The 22,838-nt window shown below is 53.2% G+C and overlaps 1 protein-coding gene across 3 annotated transcripts in view; it reads right to left on the bottom strand.

Moving 5' to 3' along the window:
* The window catches only part of VAC14 (VAC14 component of PIKFYVE complex), a 128,094-nt gene that overhangs the window by 63,457 nt on the left and 41,799 nt on the right, over positions 1-22,838 (bottom strand). For all 3 annotated transcript variants that reach the window (XM_078357719.1, XM_035282185.3, XM_035282187.3), the window contains 2 exons: positions 16,872-17,016; positions 16,550-16,615 (listed from right to left, as the gene is read on the bottom strand). In XM_078357719.1, coding sequence (XP_078213845.1) covers positions 16,550-16,615; positions 16,872-17,016 — 211 coding nt within the window. The remainder of the gene's footprint in view (positions 1-16,549; positions 16,616-16,871; positions 17,017-22,838) is intronic.

Below are 22,838 nucleotides of genomic sequence, written 5' to 3'. Positions count from 1 at the left end.
GTGGAATATGGGAATACAAGATAAAGCTAGCACTGTAGGGTTCCTACTGGGGGATTAAAACGTTCTGGAACTAGATGGGGGTGATGGTTGCAAAAGCCTTGTAAGTACACTAAAAGCCAGTGAATTCTATACTTCAAAAAGGCAAATTTTATCTCAAAAACAAAAAAGATAAGGCCTATCCCCTCGAAAGCCATTCCTGTCATAGCAAACACAGGGCAGTGCCTCTCCCACACTGCCCAATTGTCACTCCTTCTCCTGGTTCCTCTAGGCCAGTCCCGGCACACCCGGCTGGGAACCCCTTTGCTTGCTCACCTATTCCCACCCCTCAGCCTTCAAACAGCATCACGTGCTGGCACGCAACCTCCCGGCCAGCTGCAGCCTGGCCTCACCCAGGCAGGAGCTGGCACTCACTCACACAGACTCATTTACACAGACCCGCCTCCCGCTGTCCAATTCTGTCCTTCCCCTCATGGCTCTTCCACACGGAGACTGGGATGTCTGTGGGCCCCTGCTCTGTGCCAACTGCTGCTCTGGGTTTTGGGGCTGTACAGGTGAGTCACAGCCAGCCCTGCCCATGGCCTGGTGCACAGAATAGAGAGCTGATGATCCACGTGGCTGAGAAACGTGGCTGCCACACAGCCCAGTCATATGGCAGGAACAGGGGGCTGCCTCTTCACCCAGGCCAGGAGCCCGGGAGCCCTGGTGGGTCTCAGCCTAGAAGCAGGGAGGGCTGAGGCCTCCACTTACACTGAGGACAGAACCTCCAGGGATTCTTTGATTCAGCCACAGAAGAAAGACGCACAAGATGGAGAGAAGGATGGGGAAGCAGCACAGCAGTGAGTGATGCTGAGGTCCTGCCTGATTCATCCTGCCACAGCATGATGTACACAGGCCACACACCCCAATACTTGCTCGACTGTCCAAACACAGCCAGGGAGGGGCTCGAGATCAGGAAATGAAGGCAGAGGGGTGGGGGGAGGGGGGAATGACTCACCCAAAATTAAACAGGCAAGAATCAAGCCAACAGCTCCCCAGACAGTTACCCAGAGAGCTGCCACAGGTAGACACCCACTCCTAGGTAGTTACCAAGAGAACTGCAGACATCTGTGCCCATCAGACTTATATATAAATGCTCACAGTGGCATTATTCCTAATAGCCAGAGAATGGAAACCACCCAAAGGAAGTGCAGTGGAGACATGAAGAAATGGAACGTGGCACAGCGGCACCAGGGAATATTATTTGGTAATAAAAAGAAATGAGGTACTGGTACCTGCTACGCGTGAATGAACCTGGAAAACACGTGCTGAGGGAAAGAGGCCAGCCACAAAGACCATACCCTGTATGATGGCTCCATTAACTGGCAAATCCACAGAGACAGAGGGTGGGTTTGTAGTCGCTAGGGGCTGTGGGAGGGAGGCACAGGGAGTGACTCCTAATGGGTGCAGGGTGTGTACAGGGCTTCTTTCTGGGGTCATGAAAATGTTCTGGAATTAGCAGTGATAGTTGTATAATCTTGTGAAAATACTAAAAGTTACTCTACTGCATACTTTTAAAGTATACAATAGAGTGGTTTTATGAATTTTATGGTCTGGGAATCGTACAAGAAAAAGAGGGGGGCAAACCCCCAAATCAGCAACCTAATTCCTAACCCATCTGCTCTTGTTCTGCTCTCCAAGGTGGAGGGCTCTCACCCACTCCCTGTGATCTCTCGCCTGATCCAGGAGAGATGAGAAGCATAGTGAGGTGATGTCTCTTTACATCAGTTCACCCCCTGACCGCGTGCTGCCCATCCCAGCCAGGTGTGTCTGTATAGGGGGACAGAGGCACACGTCTCTGGGCAGCCAACACTAGTGGCCACATGCACCAAGGGAGGAAAGTGGGAAGAAAAGTGTGAGCCAGTAGGGCGGCTGGGGCCAGGCTGGCACTTGGCAAGATCCCTGAGCCACGAGGACAAACTGACTGACGCTGGGTATCTGGCAGGTGCCTATTTCCCTGTTGGAAAGAGGGCTGGGAAGAGCCACCGGCACGCGAGAGGCCTGGCCTGTACAAGCTTGCCTCCACCTCTCAAGTGGCTCCCGAGCCAGACTGCAAAGAACAAGGAGGCAAGAGGAGCAGGCTGTCCTTGCTCCCGGCCACAATGAGTGCCCTCACTTGTCACCAGTCTCACCTCACACAATACACACAAGGGATCTGAGACTTGGAGAGTCACCTGCTCAAGGTAACGGTGAGTCCATCTCAAACCCGGCTCTGGTCCCCACACCTGAGCCTGCTGGTAACACTACACAGGGCTCTGTGGTCAGACAGGGCTGCCATCCAATCCTGACCCTGGACCAGTTAACTACAGCCACACAACCCTCCCTCTCCGGACAGCTACTGAGCAGCTGCTGTGGGCTGCTCCTTTGCTGGCTGTAAGACACACACAAGGCTGAGCAGGCTAGGCTCTGCCTTCAGTGAGGTCACAGACTCCTGGTGGAGACAGGTGGTGAGCATTTACTGATAATACAGGGCAGGTGCCACGGACCCAGAGACAATGCCTGAGGGGAGCCCAGAGGCTCTGGAAGTAGTTGAGCATGAGCTGGCCGAGAGAACAAGAAGGGAGAGGACGGCATTCAAAGCATTCTCTTACCTAGCATAAGCCATTCATGGACACAGAACCACGTGGCATATTACAGGAAACTAGGCTTTGGGGCTGGCTCGAGTGGGGAATGGGGCCAGAGGTGGCAGTACAGTCAGAAATCAGGCCAAAGTGTTAGGCAGGGCCAGACCTTCAAGAGCTCATGACACAAGGCCAGGTGTCGCGGCTCACGCCTGTAATCCCAGCACTTTGGGAGGCCGAGGCAGGTGGATCACCTGATGTCAGGAGTTTGAGACCAGCCTGGCCAACATGGTGAAAGCCCCTCTCTACTAAAAATACAAAAGTTAATTAGGTGTGGTGGTGGGCACCTGTAATCTCAGCTACTTTTTTTTTTTTTTTTTTTTTTTAGGAGGCTGAGGCAATAGAATCGCTTCAGCAGAGGTAGTGAGCTGAGATCGCACCACTTCAGTCCAGCCTGGGAGAGAGAGAAAGACTCCGTCTCAAAAACAAAAACAAAATGAAAAAGAGCTCATGATGCACACAAATAAGTCTGAACTTTGTTTTGCAGAGGACGGGAGCCTCAGTTTCCCCATATGCACAAATGGAGCTATGACCTTGCCAGGCTGTTGTGACGATTACAAGAGTTACTTGATGTGCAAAGCACAAAAAGCAGGCACACAGGGAAGGCTGGATCACCACTTCATTACAAGATTTCTGGTCCCACAGCTGAGCTGTTACCCGGCCTGGGCTTAGTGACTGAGCACCAGGTGCCCATACCAAGGGCTTCCCACCCGCTTTCACTCCCGTAGAGAACGTGCTTAGCCCACCTCGGTACCACTGCCTCCTGCCCTGCTGCAGAGCACAGCCAGCAAAGCTGCATATTTTACATTTTCAATTCTCTTATTTTAGAAAGTTTAACACCAAATGGCAAATGAATGCAAATTACACTTCAATTGCACAATTAAAGCCGGAAATGTTGTCTACAGGTTGCTTCAGTAATCCCAGCCACTCCTCTTGTGCTTATGTATCACGGTCCCCAGAGGCTGGCAAAAAGCCCACAGCCCTGGCTGGGACGACACTGAGTGTGCTAGTGTGCACAAACACACAGCAGCCCTCTAGTCCCTTAAATAAAGCAGGACCCGGGAACAGCATCCCCATCTTCCTTTAGCCTCCTAGAGGTGAGGAGAAGGCACCACCCAGATGGAGGGCAAGGAACAGCTTGACGTGCGGCCTGGGGTGCTGGGAGCCGGCTGACACCCGGCTTCTGTGCCCATCCAGTCCAGCTGCTGCTTTGCTCCCAGCTACCAGCAAACCTGACTCAGCCTAGGGGTTGACCTTGAGGCTCTGGAGCAACAATATTCATGGGGACCTTGGTCAGGACTCTGCCTCTGCCTGGGGTGGGAAGAGAGGCGCTGGTGAGAGGAAGGCCCTGGGAGGCAACCTCGACAGGGGGCCTGGGACCCAGCAACAGAGACCAAGGGGAGCCGCCCTTCAGTTACACCTGGCTTTCAGCCTCTGTGCTGGGCCAGGGTTTTGGTGCTCTGTCCACCTGGATACCCTGCAACCCTTGGTGTGTGGGCAGAAATCTCTGGACGAGGATAAGATGATTCAGTGGCCTGGCTGTCTGTGTGTCCCTCTCAAGAGTTGAAGATACACTGCTAGGCCACTCCTGCATCAGCCTCTAGGAAAACAGACCCAGTCCTCCTTCCAGTGAGCAGGCTGGCTGGAGCTGGCTGGAGCTAGCAGTCCCGGCTCCAAGGATGAGAAAAGGCCCAAAGAAAGCAGGAGGAAGCCACACCAATTAGTATGCGCTACACAGCTTTTTTGCAAAATGAATATAAAACACTTGTGCTTTCTTTTTGTGTGAGAGAAAGACGGGAGGAAAGAGAGGGAGGGAGGGAGGTTATAAGAAAGCAATATTCTGCAGGAGCAGGAGAGCCTGCTGTTACCACGGCAACAGGTGGGGGTGGGGAAGGCCCATCAGCTGGCCCCTGGTTTCGGAGTGGAGTTAGCTGGCCATCAGTGGAGTGAAAGGGTCAGGGTGGGTGGCACCTGGGTGTGGGCAGAATCTCACAAAGCAGCTCTCAGGAGGCCTCAGTGTGAGGGGAGAGGGCTTCTTGCCTTCCATGGAGGTGATTTTACACCAGCAAAGGGCATATTTCAACATGGGAGGAGGGTCAGTGTCTAGGTGGGGCCATCACAGGCTGTGGCCCCACTGCATTCCAGCAGGGGCAGCCTAGTCTCTCTGGGATGGTGGCTGCTCCCCCTCTTCTCTAACTGATCCATCCAGACATTCACTGTCCCAACACTTGGTCCCAGACCAGTCCTAAGAGACCTCGGCGTGGGAGGCTCCCTGCTCCCACACTCCCCAGGGTGCTGTGGATGCTTCTTTACACGCCAGGAACAGCTAGGGACTGGACACCAGCTTTGCATGTCAAGTGTCTAGGCCGGGAGGACCATTCTCACCTCCTACCAGGATTCCTGAACATAGAGTCCCAGGGTGAGGCACTCAGCCTAAACTAAAGAAATACTTGCTGACCTGCAGTGTTGGACAGGAAAGGGAAGAAGGATGGCTCTGAGCAGCTTCTGCCAAGGGGGATGGAAGGAGAGGCCATCTACTTCACTCTACCCACTTGTCCTTAAGAGACTTTGTCAAAGGGCCACACAAGCCACTGGGCTGCTGATGAGGTCCTAGAAGTCAACTGACTCAGCCTTCTAGCTCCTGAAGAGGGAACCCTTCTTGTGTTGACAGGAAATCCCCAAGCTGGGCCCTCTCCAGGCCTGGCCAGGAAGAAGCTGCAAGAATGTTTCCAAGGGACACGCTTGGTACTGGCAGGGAGAGATGAATTCAGGCTAAAGGCCTTGGAGGCTGAGGTCTGGCCAGTGCAGGCCACTGCCAGGGCCTATCCGATGCCTCTGCCTGGAGTGGCCAGGTTGCAGGGCCTTGCCTGAGATCGGGGTCAGGTCCAGCCACTCCTTCTTGTGAAGTGGAGCTAGAGTTAAAGTGCACAGGCCCTGAGGGAAGGCATGCATGGAAAACCTCGGGGTCTTCTGCTTCCTTCCACACAGGAGCCTGGCCCCTTCCTTTGTGAGGGGTGCAGTCTGGCTGGCTAGGCCTCTTTGGTCCCTGACCATGTATGGAATGGCTCCTGCTGCCTGGTTTAAGGGCATCAGCCAGAGAGCTCACCCTAGGAAGCCAGGCTGCTGTGCCCAGGAAGAGTTCCTTGAAGGAGCCAAGGGAAGGACAGCAAGGCTCCCATTGCTGAGAGCATGGAAGAAGGAACCGGCACCAGCTGACACCAGGGCCAGAGGCCTCTGCCCTGGACAGGGAGAGTAACCACGAACCGCAGAAGGCAGCAATCAGACCCGGGCCCTGGCCTGGGAAAGGGGTGGCCTTCTGAGAAAGGCCCCAGTCTGCACAGGCTCACAGCAGCCCTGCCTTCTGCAACAAAGAAGGAAAGCGTTGCCTAAAGAACACTTAGATCTGGTGGCAGGAAAGGAGCACTACTTAGGCCTAGACCTATTTTATTTCCCACTGAGAAAACCATCCTGATAGAAAATGGTTTGTCTTGGTAAAGCAAAAAAATAAAACAACAACAACAACAATAACAACAAAACAAAAAACCTAAAAAAAAAAAAAAAAAAAACTATAAATCTTAGTGTTGTGTGACTTTGAACACAAGCCCTTGGGGATGAGGACGGTGTTCTCTGTTTAAACATTTTGCCACCTTTCCTTCGGTGCCCGGCCCTGTGCCACATATGCCAGCGGCTGTGCCTAACGCTGACTGTTAGGTTCCACTGATGAATAGTGACAGCACTGTGTGGGTCTGGCAGCTGAGGATACTCTAGCGGCCATTCCTCTTAGGGTAAAGGAGAAAAGAAAGGCCAGCCTCTGGTAAGACACTGTGGAGACCAGATCCCTGACTGCTGCCTTCTCTCTAACCCCCCAAGGTCTCCGCCTCCTTCCAGCTGATTCCAGCCATTGCTCACTTGCTTCATCCTGGGCCCTGACCCAGAAGGTACGTTCTCAGGGTTATAAATTCTCCCCTTGAGCTGGGCAGGGACGGGATGGTGCCTGCTGCACTGAAGGCAGCATGAGTGGTGCCCACATACCCGCTATGGCTCTGTTACCAGGTGATGAGCCCAGAGGCCATGGCAGCCAGGAGAGGGCTCCTGCTTCCCTCTAGCACTCCTGCCTCCCTCCAGGGCCTGCTTCATTCTGGTTTACTTGCAAGCCACGCATAGCCCCTGAGCTAAGATGCAGGCTCTACCCCATAGTCCTAGCTTCCAATATGCTGTGGAAGGGCCCAGTGTAGCAGGGAAGGCCCTAGATGTGGGGTACGCCCAAGGAGATGAGCTCCTCTTTCAGCCAACCTCTTATTTGTTCACTTTCTCAGATGTTTCTGAGCACCTACTGGGGGCTGGATGGACCATCCTCACAGAGCTCCCAGGATAGGAGGTCTGAGTGACAGGGAGACATAAAGACACAGAGGGAACCTGGCATAGCCTTGATGTGCAGGAGAGGAGGGTGTGTGTGTGTGTGTGTGTGTGTGTGTGTGTGTGTGTGTCCCAGACAGATGGACAGATAATCTAGGCTTCATGGAGCACCTAAGTGAGATCTGGTGTGTGTGTGTGTGTGTGTGTGTCTGTGTCTGTCTCAGACAGATGGACAGATAATCTAGGCTTCATGGAGCCCCTAAGTGAGATCTGGCCCATTATTTAACTTCCCCCGTTTCCTCTTAGGGGAAATGGGAAAAGCAATGGGACCTAACCATGAAGGTTGTCTGATTGTGAAGATGAACTAAGATCACTCACAGGGGGCAAGCACAGGGTGTGGAACAGAGCAGGCCAGTGTGAAATGCTAGGTCTCGTTAGCAGTGGAAGGGAGAGGCCCAGTCCTCTATATCTCTGGGCTCGCCCGGGCTCACTCAAGCTCCTGCCCAGTCTGCGGGCCTTGTGACTTGCCAACAGGGAGGTGCCTGGGAAATTCGGCCGATTCAGCCTTGGCCATCTCCAGAGGAGGAAAAACCAACATATGACTTGGATGAAATTTTGACTTCTGAGGACACCAGGAATGCTAAGTGGGGTGAAAACCAGGGGCTCTGGCTTGGCTGCCACACCTAGGGCTACACAGAGAGGGCCCCAGAGCTGAGAGCTAGGGGCATACAGCCTGCAGTCTCCAAGCAAGATCTCATGCTGGTTCTGTGCTCCCAATGAGCGATGTGCACCAAACCCACCAGGGAGCATGTGAAAAATACCAGTCCCTGGGCATCCAGGCTCTGCTTGAGGGACAACTGAGAAAGGCTAGGAATGGGGTCCAAGCAGCTGGATTTTAGAAGCTCCAGGGAATTCTGGTGACAGTCCTGGTTTCGATGGGTCTGCTGTGTGACTTGAGATGGGGCCAAATAGTGTGCTCCGCCCTGCAGGCAACTCACCCTACAGCGTGGCTCTAGGAAGAGTGAGCGAGACAGGCCCAACCTTGCCTCAGGGAAAGGCCAGCTACATTGGCTCCACTTGGCGGGGTTCCTCCTACCGCCAGAGGCACAGCCTCTGGGAGAGCAGCCTACCTTTCTCCCATGCTTCTCAGCCCAACCTCTGCCTTCACCAGGAGCCAGGCAGTACCCTCCTGGCCCCCAATCCACTCATAGCAGTTACTGTGCCCAGGTCTGGGTCCTCACTGGTCCATCTGCCCAGGGCAAGGAATGTGGAGAGGTGAACACTCAAACCCTCCTGGCACAGAGCCCTGTCTTCCCTGGAGGGAGGTGATGAGGCTGTCCGTAGTTACCGGGGGTCCCCCTGTGCTCTGGGGTGGCTATGTGTGGGCACTGAAACCACAAGGTGGGAAAATCTGGAAGAATGAAGAGTGGGCAGAGGCCTTCTCGGTGGATACAGTTCTGGGACTGCTTATCTTGCCGTTCCCCTTGCTTCCCTAGCAACCATTTGCTGTCAAGCCTCATTTGAGAAGACCACAGTCCTCCCTGAATCCCCAGTGGTGGCTGCTGGTACCTCTGCTGGGGGGCTGTCCCTGAGGAAGGAGGCCCAGGACTGTGACTGGAGTTTAGATGTTTCACTGGCTGATGGTGGCTCTTCTCCCTGGCTCATGGCTCCCTTTCCCTTGCTCTCAGAAGCCCCCCCACAAAGGTGCCGGGACAGCCATGGGAGAGGTGATAGAGGGCAGTGTCCCCTGCCCTAGGCAAGGCCCCAGGAGGGTGCCTCAGGAAGAGGGTCCCCGGGCCATCAGTGACCGCCCAGCAACTCTTCCCCTCCAGGCTGGGCTCTTGGCAAGAGGAGTCAAGTTCTCTGGGCACCGACACGGTACCCCTCTGCTCTCTGGGCTGAGGCTGTACCTTAGTGCGTGATCTGAGTTTAAAGATAGCCACAGAATTGGGGTGGGGGTGGAGGGGTGTTTTTGTTTTGGGGAGTGGATGGAATGAAAATTGGAGGGAAGTGAACACTAAGGCACAAATAGGAGGAAAAACAAGTCCTGTTCTTACGGAAGAATGTCCGCTTCTAAGCAGTCAGCATTAGTATTCCAGGGAGTGGAGTCAGGACCACACAGATTCAGGGCTGGAAGGGACCTCAGACCATCCAGTCCAACGCCAGCACTCTGGGAAGAAAACTGAAGTGAGGTGGTGTCGTGTGACCTGCCTGGACCTGTGGAGAGGTGGGTAGCGAGGGGGCAGAGACCAGCCCTCCTGATCCACACCCAGGCAGCTTCCACACTGCCCTGCAGCAGGCCTGGCCACTGGCCTCAGCCCTTGTGGGAGAAGACCAGCCAGGTGGAAGATGGAAAGGGCTTCTGGACCGAGCCCTGGAGGGGAGCTGGGGGCCCCCATGTCAGTGAGCAGCCAGGGACAGCTATGGGGCCTGGGAAGGGGCAGGGGAATGAGGTCAAAGCCAAATGCGCAGAGGGAGAAGGTGCATCTAGAACTGAAGGTCAGCCAAGGACAAAACCCCATTGGGTCAGCGGAGGGCCTGGATAAGGCAGTGCCTCCACCCTGGGCTGGTCCCTGCTCTGCAGTGAGGTGACTCCTTGTGTGGGATGCTGTGGAATCAGATTTGACTGCCGATTCTTGGGCAAGTGATCCTCCTCACACCTGGGGGTAACAGATCACTCCTGGACCGCCTTGTGGATTTATTAAGACACAGACGCAACGCGCTCAGAACAGGGCCCAACGGCCGCAGACTTCAGCCTGTACCCTCTCTTCCTCGCATCTCCTCCCACTGACGTGAGCGGTTGACAAACAACCCATCGTGCTTCCTGAAGAGAGCTGCAGTGGGGGTGGTGGAGGGGCCGTCATTGGCTCTCTAAGCTGCCCTCAAATGAAGGGGCCTCTATTTCAGTGGAAGCCCCATTTTGGGGTGGACGCTGAGGGATGGCAGTAGCAGGCCCTCCCTCTGGCGGATGGAAGATAGCAGCCTCAGCCACCTTGGAACCTAGGGCACTCTGCCTGCCCCCCAATTCCTCACAGCACAGCTCTGGGGTTTGGGGCTTCCCCTAGGTGGGACCCCAGGCTGGGGTTATCAAGAATTAAATTCTTTTAAAGCCCCCGTTATCAAGAATTAAATTCTTTTAAAGCAGGCAGATGAGCCCCGGGACCCAGCTGGCTGACCCACCAGATCATGGTGACAACGACTGCTTGGGAAGGATAAGGTAAGGGAGGACTTTTGTGGACTGGGTGGCATGAGGCTGGGGAATGGAAGAGGCATGATGGGGTGACACACAGGGCTGCTCCTGCCTCGAGGCAGGAAACCAGGCAGCCTCCCCTCAGCATTGCTCTGCTCTGGGCTGGGGCTGCAGGCAGGCGTGGCACTGCCAGCCCAAGCTGGGCTGCTCCTCTGGGCACCTAGGCAAGCCCCAAGATTTGCTTCTCTTTCTGGTGAGTTGGCCTGGCCCCAGTGAGCACTCTCCTTTCAGATCTGAGAACTTCCGGAGTTTTTCTGATCCATTTCTCCTAGGACGAGCACCATGAAAACAAATTAAATCTCCCTTTCCTCCCATACCAAAGTAAATCACACCTTAAAATACAGTCTAGGTCACAGCAGGGACTGCTTCCCAGCACCTACCCCGCTGGTGAGGGGCTGAAAGGGCTGTGACCAAGAAGGGCTGCATAGGGCATCTGACACCAAAGAGAAGAGCTCCTCAAGGAGTCCTAATCCTCTCCCCTCAGAACTGAGCAGAGGCTGGGACAGACCCTGGGGTTCTATCCCAGGGGTCAGACACTTCTGGTATCTGTCCTCAACCCAGGTACCACTGGGTCAGGGAAGTACCGGGCCACCTTGGACTGAGTACATTGCTGTACCCATGGTGTATGTACCTTAAGCAATGTACAGATGCTTTTCAGATGCCCTAAAATCACTCCCTTTCCTCCCGAGTCATGGCTGTGCCACAGTGGGTGTGACGGCTGGTCCATGTTCCTCATGCAGTGAGTAAATTCCCGAACTAGAAACGCTACCACTGCCATGAAAAATGTCCTCAGAATCCTATTTTCCAAATTTTCCAGAAAGGTGGTTCGTATTTCTTTTCTCTGCATCTACACCAGTCACATGAGCCACAAACTCCCACTGGCAATGTTTCTGTTACTTTGAAGCTGAAGGAGGGGGAAGAGGGGAGTTCCTCCTGGGTTGAGACCCTCTTCTCCAAAGTGTTAAGGATGCCCCGGCTCCGAGATGCTGGAAAGACTCTGGGGACACTCTCTCTGTAGGCCCAGATGCAAAGAAAACAGTTCATGCTGGTGACTGGGCCCAGCAGGGCATGCCTTGTGGATCTCAAAGGTTTTACTTCTGAGTGAGAGTTGTGGCTGTGGAGGCCCCGATGCAGGTCCTCTGCTGATGACACCACTTCTCCTCTCCCTGGACCCAGTGTGGCCAACTGGAGCCCTTCTGCCTGCAAGTCAGGGAAGTGGCGCTATGGAGTTGCTGACAATGGGGCTCTGATGAGTGAGGCTTGTGCTGAATGCAGCCTCGCTCCTGCTCTGGCAGTCCCAGCCCAGGAGTGCTGGGGAGGTTGGAGAAAGGAGGACAGGAGGGGAGAAAAATGCACAGGAGGCCAGTCCTGTGGCCCACTGTGTCCTCGTCTGCCTTTCTATGACCTCAAAATGCAACTCAAGTCCCTTGAACACCTCTGAGGTCCTCCGGCCTCTAGAGATAGGCAGGAAAACAGAGAGGAGCTTCTGTCCTGGCTTTTGCTGCTGAAGCGGAGCCAGAGAGGACTTGGAGCAGAGGCGGAGCCTGTCACCCTGATCTCAATGTGCATCTCCAGGCCCTTCATAGAAACGACCTCCCGCATCATAGGAGCTACTGCTTATCATGGGTTTATGTGTGCTGGGTACTGAGCTGAGCATCTGACATTCATGATCTCATTTCATCCTTATAACAAACTTGGGAGTAGGCTTCCATTATTATTTTCTGTTTACAAATAAGGAACCTAAAGCTGAGAGAGGCTAGGTTACCAACCATTAAGTGCCAGAGCCCAGGGTGGACTCCAAGACTTCCTGAACCCAAAGCCTGTGCTCTTAACCATAGGCCTCAGTGTCACCTGAAGACGTGTCAGTGTCAGGGAAGGAAGCAGGAGGGAAGTCATTCAAAATCACAACAAAATTACAAAACACTGAGAGTATTCATCAGGAGCGAATAAAACCTACAAAAAATACTCTAAAGCATTACCGAAGGACATCAAGATGGCTCACAGGACTAGGAAGAGTCTGGCTCCTGGGTGGGGGAGTTCACCACAGTGACAGGCTAAGTTTCCCAAACAAACTTTTAATGACAGACAGATCATTACAAGGGGCTGAGATCTGGGTAGGGGCTTTACACTTTCTCTTTTAACACGCCTATAAGGCAGGTGTAGACATCATTAGCCCCCTTTCACAGGCCCAGGGAGGTGAAACTCCTTGCCCAGGCTCCTGGAAAGGCAGGTTTAGAGCTAGGATTCAAGGTGGTGTCAACCCGGTCCGGGACGCCCATGTTCACTCAGAGGGGAATAGATATCCTTCCAGGATTTTCCTGAGACTGTGATCACCCTGAGACGTCTAAATGAGGGTTGGGAGGCGGTGTGCTTAGGAGTTGGGGACCACCTGAGATCTCACCATCAGGACCATGGAGAGGGCCCCCATCCCATGGATATTCACAGGTAAGGCTATGGCCATCTTACAGACAGCACTCACTCAGGCAGTATGGCGGCTGCCTGGCTGCCAAACAGCTGACCATTGGCATCTTCTGGGCAGGGGAAGCAACAGCCCCACCTCCCAAAAAGGGACCGAGCGGTATGCTGTGAGCATGCACCCTGCAGTCTGCACTGTGGAAATCAGGGTCACGTTTTCACTTAAAAAACAATTGGATCTGTAGCTATGGGAGGATTTCTACACCAGTGCCAGGAATATTAATTTGACACCTGCAAATTCTTTTTGACAAAAGGGATTTTCAGATAATGTCTGCAAGGAGCAGGCGGTGCTGAGGAAACAGCCACTTATCTTGAATAATGGGAAGGCAGAGACAACTGAGGATGCCAGAGGGCGGAGACTAACGAGGTGTCACTCGGTGGAACTGGGGAACAATGGCAGACGAGACACCCCAGTGAGGCCACGCGCTTGTGGGACTGCGAGAGATGGCTGCGCTCTCTCTGAGGCTCTGCTGTGCCCATGCCAGCTCTTGTATCACCAACACCTGAGCGCACTGTCCCCTGACAGCAGTGGCTCTCAGCAAGAGGGAGGAGCATGTGGGTTTTTCACAACCATCCTGGGAGAGCAAGACCTTTGCAACACAGATGACAAAGCGAATGTCCCAAATATACAAAGAGCTGCTACAAATCAATAAGAAAAGCAGACGAAGAATATGGGGGCTGAAGGGGGAGCTTTTCCAAAGTACACATACTGGCTGGGCATGGTGGCTCATGCCTTTAATCCCAGCACTTTGGGAGGCCAAGGCGGGCAGATCACTTGAGGTCAGGAGTTTGAGACCAGCCTGGCCAACATGGTGAAAGCTCATCTCTACTAAACAAACAAAAAGTTAGCCGAGTATGGTGGTGCATGTCTGTAAACCTAGCTTCTTGTCTATAATCCTGGCTGAGGCAGGAGGATTGCTTGAACCCAGGAGGTGGAGGCTGCAGTGAGCAGACATCGCACCACTGCACTCCAGCCTGGGTGACAGAGCGAGATTCCATCTCAAAAAACCGCCCAAAGAACAAAAAATATATACCCCTCTCCATGCTTAAGAACTGAAACAAGAGAAAAAGACTATAAAACCTTCCCCTGGTGAAATCACGAGGAAATGAGGAGGGAGATACCATCACACACAAGCTCCCTGTCCCGCTGCTAACACGGGGGCTGGGGGCACGCTGGCTGAGACTCCAGCCCCGTGAGGAAGCGACTAAGGGGTCGGGCTTTAGTGTCAAACAAATCTGGCTCTGGGTTTGGACTCTACCACCTCTTGGTTGTGTGCAGATCACAGGACCCCCTCAGGACTTAGTTTTCTGAACTGCAAAATGGAAGTAAGAGGACTCCCCACAGAGAGCCTTCGTGAGGGTTCTACAGACACAGGTGAAGGGTCTAGCATGGTTCCTAACACGGTAATGACTTCCTACAATTAAGAATCTTCCACCACAACCAGTGCTGCAGGGCTGCCAAGCTGGATGTGCGAGCCTTTGCAGGGAGCACTGAGGTTCACTTCCGTGAGTATGGACTCTGGTGGGAGGGGACCCGTCTGTCTATGTTCCTGCTTGACCAAATGGGCTTCCATCATCTTGAATCCCAGAGAGCTCCAATTCAAGATCAGAGCTGTGTATGGAAATATTTGAAAAATCCCGAGAGCACTTCCTAGATGTCCTAGAAAGGAAATTTCAGGAGAAGATGGGCTTTGTCTCGTTCATGGCTGTGTTCCCACAGAGCACACCCTCAGGCTCAGCAAAGCAAAGGGGACACTGAGGAATGTGATTCTGGAAAGGAACCAGGACGTGGCAGAATCAGGACTCACCACTGATTAAGGTCCCCAAATCCCTCCTCTAGAGAGAAGGGGAAGCAGGGGCTCTTCGCTGCCGTTATGGCTCCCCCAACTGTCCTCAACTGTCCCCCAGAGCAGCTTCCATGCTCTCCCCAGTGCAGGCCCACAAGACGTGCCCCAAAGCCCTGACAACATTTGGCACTTCAGCAAATTGAGTTTCCACAGCCGAAGCCTGAACAGCGCTGTTTAATGGACTGCATCTCCGCCCGCTCCCTTTAAATGCACACGCACACAAAAACCAATTTCCAGCACAGAAAGCTGGATGGGATTAAACAACTCAATTTAAAGGACTGAAAACTCAGCTGCTTCCAGCGAAGTCCTAGGGAAGGAACCAATCAGCAAAGCTCTGCTCTTCCTTTTTGTATTGAAATGAGGGATGTGACAGTGCAGTGAGTCACTCCCAACTCCAGGCAGAACGGGCCACGTCCACCTGGGCCTCGCACTGCAGGGGGTGGTGCAGGAAGAGAGCGGGTGTGTGTATGCATGGGGGTGGGGGGTAGGCAGGAGAGGCCAAGGGCACACTCACAGACCATCTGTTTTGGATTTTTCTGCTAATGCAGAAAACCTCAGAGGATCTAGAGGCTGATACCTGCCTGTCCATTTCTCTCTTCAGCCCAGGATCAGGAAAGTAAATTCAGGCTGCAGGACAGCTTCCCGGGCCCCCCACAAGTCTGGCACCAGCCCAGGGAAGACTGAGGAGCCTCACTCCATGGGGAAGGTGAGCCATAGCACGCTCCCTTCCCCCAACCCAGCCTCGTCCACTCTCTGCAGTGTGGGCAGGTCTGTTGATTCACAAGCCCGCTGCCTCATGGAGATACAGCTCCGCCCGCAGCTCACAGTGCCTTGGAGCTCAGATGCCGAAAGTGGGTTGAGGCTCGGCTTAGACCATCAGCATCTGACACGCAGCCTGACGGGCGGGCATGGACGGAGGAATGGGATGCAGCTGTGATATGAGCATGCCTGGCTGCAAATCCTGCCGCTTGGCTGGGAGGCAGGGGAGCCCCGTAAAGGAACACCACGCAATGGGCACGGCTGAGAATGGTGTGCAGAAAGGCGTGTGTGACTGGGGAGACTCTCGCCCAGAGGACAGGAGGACCCAGGTGCCCCCTCCACCTGCCAGGCCAGCCTCTGCACTCTGGCTCTCATTCGAGGGCTCCCTCCTGCCGCCTGGGATCTGGGTCAGCCTCTCCCTCTGCAGCAGCAGCTCTTGGTGGCCCCCAAAAGGCAAAGCTTAAGAGTCCAATTTCAAACTAGAGATGACGATGGAGTCCAGCTGAAATTAGTAACACAACCCGCGCTAATTGAGCGTGCTGCAGGGGCCCGGCATGGTGCTTAGCATTTTACATGGATCATTTTGCTCTTACATCCCCCGTGGTTACTACCCCCATTGATCAGAGGAAAACTGATGCTGAGATGTGGAGATACTAAATGTCTTGCCTTTGGGCAGCCCGACCCCAAGACCAAGCTCCCCACCTGCCCTCTGCCACCTCCCTCACTGACACCCCTGCCCCAGGTGCTCCAGAAGAGTCTCCAGTGAGTTTTTTTTTTTGAGACAGGGTCTCACTTTGTCACCCAAGCTGGAGTGCAACGGTATGATCTTGGTTCACTGCAACCTCTGCCTCCCAGGTTCAAGCAATTCTCCCACCTCAACCTCCTGAGCAGCTGGGAGTACAGGCAAACATCACCATGCTTGGCTAATTTTTGTATTTTTAGTAGAGACGAGGTTTTACCATGCTGGCCACACTGGTCTTGAACTCCTGGCCTCAAGTGATCCACCCACCTCGGCCTCCCAGAGTGCTGGGATTACGAGCGTGCGCCACTGAGCCCGGCCCCAAAGTGAGTCTTAAACACAGCTTTACCTCTAGGAAGGATGCACTGTACCAAAATAGGCATATCTCAGCTCTCAGCATCAGTCACTAACAAGGGGAGGCAGGGCAGCCAATGTTCCATAAGGACGGGTGGCAGTGGTGACTTACCTCGTCTGACTCGTCCGATAATGTCTGCAGTAGGATGGGGAAGAGGCTGTCCGTGTGCCGGAACATCTGGAGAGAGAGAAGGAGGGGTGCCCGTGAGCACGCTCCTTGCCCCAGAACTGCGCTAGGTGCAGTGTCCCACGGGTCTGCATGGACCACTTCCCTCCCTGATCCACCGAGGGCTCCTTGTAGCACCTGTCACTTCTCTGATGGCCAGGGTTTCTCTCAAAGTGCTATGACAAAAATCCTACCAACACGGACAGGCCCCTGAAAACCAAGGTGGACCCAGAAGAGGCTCCCTGGCTGGGAGGGGCCCGGGGCTCACCTTCCGAGGAGTTTTGATGTAAAGGTGGTAGAGCCACTTGAGAACCGCAATCCTTGTCATCATCCCAATGGCCGTGTCACTGAGGTGGCAGTTTAGGACCTGCACGATCCCATCAAGGTGAAGGGTCACTGGAGCTCTTTCAGTGCTGTGGGTAAGACCGGAGGGAGAGCAGAGGTGAAGCCCACCATAGCCCTCTCCCACGGAGTCACAGCACCACCTGGGCCTGCACATCCTGTACCACACACTGCTAACCACTGTCCTGGGAAGGGTGGTCGGGGGCCAGAAATGACCCAATCCCACACATCCTTGCTGGTCTCCCACCAGCCCTGCCCAGCCCAGCCCAGAGGCTTGAAGGGGGGCTTCTCTCTCTCCCTTTCCAAAAGTGTTTGGAGCTTGATGCTGGGCTAAAACCATGATAAGCACGTCTGGGGAACAAGGACGGATCTCCTGGGCTCCCACTCACTTCCTTTTCTTTCTTCAGCACTAGCCTGCCTTGTACAGGAAGAGAAACCCTCTCCAAGTCACTGAGCTGATCTGACCAGGCTTAGGCCATGACATTTAGACCCTTTCTTGATAAAACAAAATCACCAGATCCAGACCGTATGAGGGAAGGTACCAATAACAACTGTTGACCTCTGCCAGGCCCTTCACCGGCCACCTGACGGATGTTTCTCGAGTGAGGTCAGGATTGAGGCTAGTCACTGTGCCTTGTCACTGCACCCTGCTCCAGGGCACTGAGAACATCTGGCCTAGGAGAGACGCCTTGAGAGTTGCCTGTGAGGCCAAAATGAGCTCCTTTGAGTTGGGGAAGTGGTAACAGAGCTTCTACCTATGAGAAACTGATATTGCTCAGGATGTGTTTTTATTCTGGTGGGCACAGGAAGCCCCCCGGCTTCCGTGGACTGAAGCTTTGCTGGTCCCCAAAGTCCTGCTAAGTAGCCTGTGGGACGGCAGGTGCTGCTGGGAGGCTAAGAGTTTGTTTTCCATCCAAAGCACTGCTCCCTGGCACAGGCTGGATTTTCAAGGGTGGGGACATCATGGGTAGAAAATGTCAGGATGTCGGGGAGGCGCTCCCTTCCTACCGATGCAGTACACTGTACTTCTCAAACGGAGCCTAGAGGTGCAGGCCGGGGGCTGCGTTTCCTGAGGACCTGGGCCAGGCAGATCAGTCCCCTGCAGGTACAAAATGGTCTTCTGTGGCATTTCTAGGCTGCTCAATTATTCATTTGCATCAGGAACTGATGGCTGTGCTTTCCTCACTCGCCTGCAGCCTCTCTGAAGCTCATTTGATGTGAATTCCTAAAGGGCACAATTCTGCGCTCTGTAATTGCTGAGAGGAATTGCTATTTAATATGGTTTGATGATCCCCATGGTGCATGTTCCAGGGGTGAGAGTTGGCACATCTATCCTCTGGTGGCCAGGAGCTCTGGGCATGTGATATGGCCACAGAGCCCAGAACTGAGCCTCTGGGTGGGTAACCACTGTGATCTGCCTAGTGGCTACATGGCTGGAAGTTCCTAGTGTCTTCTGAGGATACCAAAACACTTAAATCTTTGCTAGCCTGAGACAGACAGGGACTGCACAGACAGAGGAGTCGAGGATGGTTTTAAACACCGGCTCCACCAATCTCTTAATCAGTTTCTCTCAAGTGCACTGTCTAGCAGAAATACAACAAGAGCCACCGATGTAATTTTACATCTTTCACTTTTAAATTAAAAAGGAGAAAGAAAAAAGTGAAATAAATTTTAATGCTATGTTTTAACTGACCCAATGTATCCCAAATATTAGCATCTCAATGTGTAATCAATATAAATATTCCCAACCAAATACTTTATATTCTATTCTGTGCCCTAAGCTTTTGGGACCTGCTGGGTATTTCATGGTTATGGTGCACCTCGGTCCAGAGCAGCCACCAGGAGCTCAGTAGCCACGTGGCTGCCGCACAGGTCACACGGCAGTCCATGCCAGGGCTTTCTGAGTGTTTTCTTGTCATCTCTGGCAGCCAGCATTTACTGTTTTATCTCCCTGTCCCTCTTTTGCCCACTCTGGCGTGCCTCCTGCAGAGCTCCTTCCCTTGCGTTCTGTTCCATATGTTTCTTGGGCCGGCAGAATCCCCTGGCTAGAGAAGCTCATGTCCTGGGGGTGGAAGAGATGACTCCTTGCAGCCCAGGGCCTTATGGAAAGCAGGTGTACAGAAGCCACCCTCACCCACAACCTGGTCTTTCCTGACCCTGTGAGCCCCGAAGTCTGTAGTGAGCCCCTTTCTAGCAGGAGCCACAGGGACATGTCAGCTGCCAGGGTCCAGGGTGTCACAAGGACCCCATGCCTGGCAAATCACTGTGACAAGCTAAGCTGAAACAGCCCCCAGGGAGGAAGGCCTTGTTTTTCCTTGTTTCCCTGGGAGACTCGGGACTTCCCTGGAGCTGCTGGTGAGGAGGAAGGCAGTGCTGTGACCAGGTCCCCTACTCCACTGGCATGGGGAAGGCCTAGCGGTGCGTCTGAGCCCCCGGGGGAATAACAGCTCTGATAATGACGGCCATGATGGTTCTGAAAGGTGAACGCTCTGCTGGGTGCTTTCCTACACAGCCTCATGTCACTCCTTAAAAAGCCCTATGACCTAAGGCGCGCCACTTCCATTTCGGAGAAGAGGGAACTGCAGCACACGGATATGAAGTAACCCGCCCAAGGTTACACAGATGGGGGTGGTGGGGCTGGTAGTCTGGATCTGATCAGTCTGACTCCAGAATAATCTCACCTGCAACACAGCTCAGCCTCCTGACTAGGACAGCAGGCTCAGAGAACGTCCCTGGTGGCATCACCTCCACTGTCTCCTGGGAGGGGCAGCAGAATGGCAGCTCCTGTGTGGACCGGCCCCTCCAAGCCCAGGGGATACCTGGCAGCTCCAGGAGTCAGTGGAAGGAGGTTAGCACGCATTTTTCAGTGTCCTTTCTTGTCAGAAGGGGAGACAGTGGCTCACATCTGGAATCCCAGTACTTTGGGAAGCTGAGGCAGGAGGATGACGTGAGGCCGTAAGTTCGAGATCCAGCCTGGGCAACACAGCAAGACCCCGCCTCTATTAAAATTTTTTAAAATTAGCTGGATGTGGTGGCACATTCTTAGGGTCCCAGCTACTTGGGAGGCTGAGGTGGGAGGATCACCTGAGCCTAGACAGTTGAGGCTATGGTGAGCTATGATTATGTCACTACTCCAGTCTGGGTGACAGAGCAAGACCCTGTCTCAAAAAAAAGAAAAAGAAGGAGAGACAGAGGACACGAGGGAAGCCTGATGCTCCCACCTGTGCAGGGCATGCTCAGAATCCAAAAGGGCCAAGACACAGGCTGGACAGCCCCTCTGCAAGCAGAGCTCTGAAGTGCACAGTGGCCCTCAGATGCTGCTGACCAGCCTGTGGGGCCTCTCCTGCAAGGGGTGCTGTGTCATGGCAGCATTTCAGGGAGCTGGTATGTGAACTGGCAGCATTTTTCATATTAACCTTCTCTGACTAGCAAACACCTGAACACAGCAAACCTGAAGATATGGGCATCTTCAGGCTGCTGCTGAGGTGGTCCTGCTGTACCCAACCCAGAACTTCATCACTGAAAGGGAACTCATGGGCAGGTAACCCAATCCTTCAAGGCACGGATGAGCAAGCCCCAGGTCCAGAGGCAGTATGAGACTTGTCCGAGGCCATGAGGCCATATACCAAGCACTCATTCCCTGGGCTGGAGACACTCCCCCTGGGCCTCTCTTCCCTTGCCTGGCTGGAGATGGAGTCACAGGAAGCAGGTGGACCCTAGGGCACCAGGGAAACTGATCTTAGTGCCTGAGAAAGGGAGGGTCAAGATCCCAGCTGCTGCCAGCTCCCAGCTGCTCTGCTGGGCAGGGTTGGCTGCCACTGCCAAGCTCTGTGCATGCTCGGCAGGGGAGCTGGGGCTCTGGGACCCTGGACCCTGCACCCTACCTAAAGGGGCACACTGCATGATGCGCTCAGCTTGCCAGCCGGCGGGCTGGAGCCTGAGATGTAGCACCCTCCTGTCCTGGCTTACCTTACTCATCAAGAACAGAGGGAGCTCACTCAGTTTAAAATACATCTCAGCATCAGTTCCAAAAAGTCTAGACAAGTCACTCCTGGGGGCTTCTGAGTTATTTCAAGGTGTCTACAAAATTCCATTTTCACGGAGCATTTTCTCATAAAGCATCTCATAATGAATGTCTTATACATACACATACTATAGTTTTCAAATGCATGGCACTACTATGGCCATTAAAATACAGACTTACTGAATAATGCTTCTGATACTACCAATAAATAATAACAAGCTCCATTGTTCTCCCTGGGAGATAGCACTTCATTTCTGTCTAACTTTTTATGGTCTTCAGGTTACATCTCCAATGAAACTAGAAGAGAGGGAAATCTAAAAACAAAGTTGCTTCTGAAAGTGAAGTTGCTTTTCAAAATATAAATTTTTTCAAACAGCAGATGCTAAAAGCTGCGAAATACTGATTTCTAGAACTTTCTGCCTGCTTATGTATAGGGCAGCCAGCTACCCCAGGAGAACTGGTATCACTGAAAACATCATGACCCCTTTCCACTGCCTGGGTGTCAGAGGGGGGACTGTTCATATAACACCTGTTTGAGAACTCCTGCATCTAATGAGTTAGGGAGGCCAACTGCAAAACTTCTGCAATTCTCCAACTGCAACTAATAAAGTTAAATGCATGGGCTCTGGAGTCAGGCAGATCTAGCTTGAATTCCAATTTGGCTATTAATTAGTTGAGTGACTTTGGGCAAGAAGTTAACTTCTCTGGGTCTGTTTCCTCTTTTGTAAGATGGTAATAAGGTTCTTGTAATAACAATTGTAGCTAAAACGTGTAAAGTGCTTGCTGTGGACCAGGCACCACGCTATGTTCTTTACATGCTTAAAAAACTTTTTAAAATTATTATTATTGAGACAGAGTCTTGTTCTGTCACCCAGGCTGAAATGCCGTGGTGCAATCACGGCTCACTGCAGCCTTGGGCTCCGGGGCTCGAGGGAATCTCCCACCGCAGCCTCCTGAGTAGCTGGAACTACAGGAATGTGCCACCATATCCAGCTCATTTTTGTATGTTTTGTAGAAGTGGGGTTTTGCTATGCTGCCCTGGGCTAGTCTCTGACTCCTGGGGTGGAGCAACCAGCCTGCCTTGGCCTCCCAAAGTGCTGGGATTATAGGCGTGAGCCACCACGCCTGGCTGTTCTTTACATACTTTAACTCACTGAAGAGTCATACCCCTTTGAGGTCAGTACTATCACTACACTGAGTTGAAACATGAGCAAACTGAGGCGGGGGAAATCAAGCTACTTGCCCAAGGCCACAGCCAGGCATTCTGGAGTTAGGGTGTGGATCCAGGCAGCTGGCTCCACCACCCAGAGCAGTCACGAGAGAGAGCACATTCAGGAGAGACATTTCTCTTAACCCTTTCCTCAGCTGCAAGCATGCTTCCTCCATCCTGGTTCCTTCACTTTCCATCCCTCCCTGGGGGGTCCAATTTTCAATCGCCCATGTATTTCCCCTGCTCTGGAGGGTGGAGGAACGCAGACCTAAGCCACCTCGTCACCCCCTGCTTTTCCAGGTGGCTTTCTTCTGTGGCGAAGCCAGGGGCCACTAGGAACTTCTCCAGCATTGCAGGAAGAGGGGAGATGAGGCAGGGGGAAGAGGGAGGCTTCCGCTCTTGGGTTTAGCCAGTTAAATCTCTCTGTGATTCGGTCCAAGTGAGAAATCTTTAATGAAAAGATCTGGGATGCAATGATTGCTTCCATGGTGATGCTTGAACCCCTGAAAGTGCATTCAGAATTTCATGTGTATGTGCATTTCGTGTGTGTGTGTGTTTGTGTGTATATGTGTGTGTATGTGTGTGAGATAAAGTCTTGCTCTGTCACCCAGGCTAGAGTGCAGTGGCATGATCTTGGTTCACTGAAACCTCTGCCTCCC

This window comes from Callithrix jacchus, chromosome 20, assembly GCF_049354715.1.
Source record: "Callithrix jacchus isolate 240 chromosome 20, calJac240_pri, whole genome shotgun sequence".
NCBI classification, from domain to species: domain Eukaryota; kingdom Metazoa; phylum Chordata; class Mammalia; order Primates; family Cebidae; genus Callithrix; species Callithrix jacchus.
The sequence above is the reverse complement of the archived record's forward strand: the minus strand, read 5'-3'. Positions and strand labels throughout refer to the sequence as shown.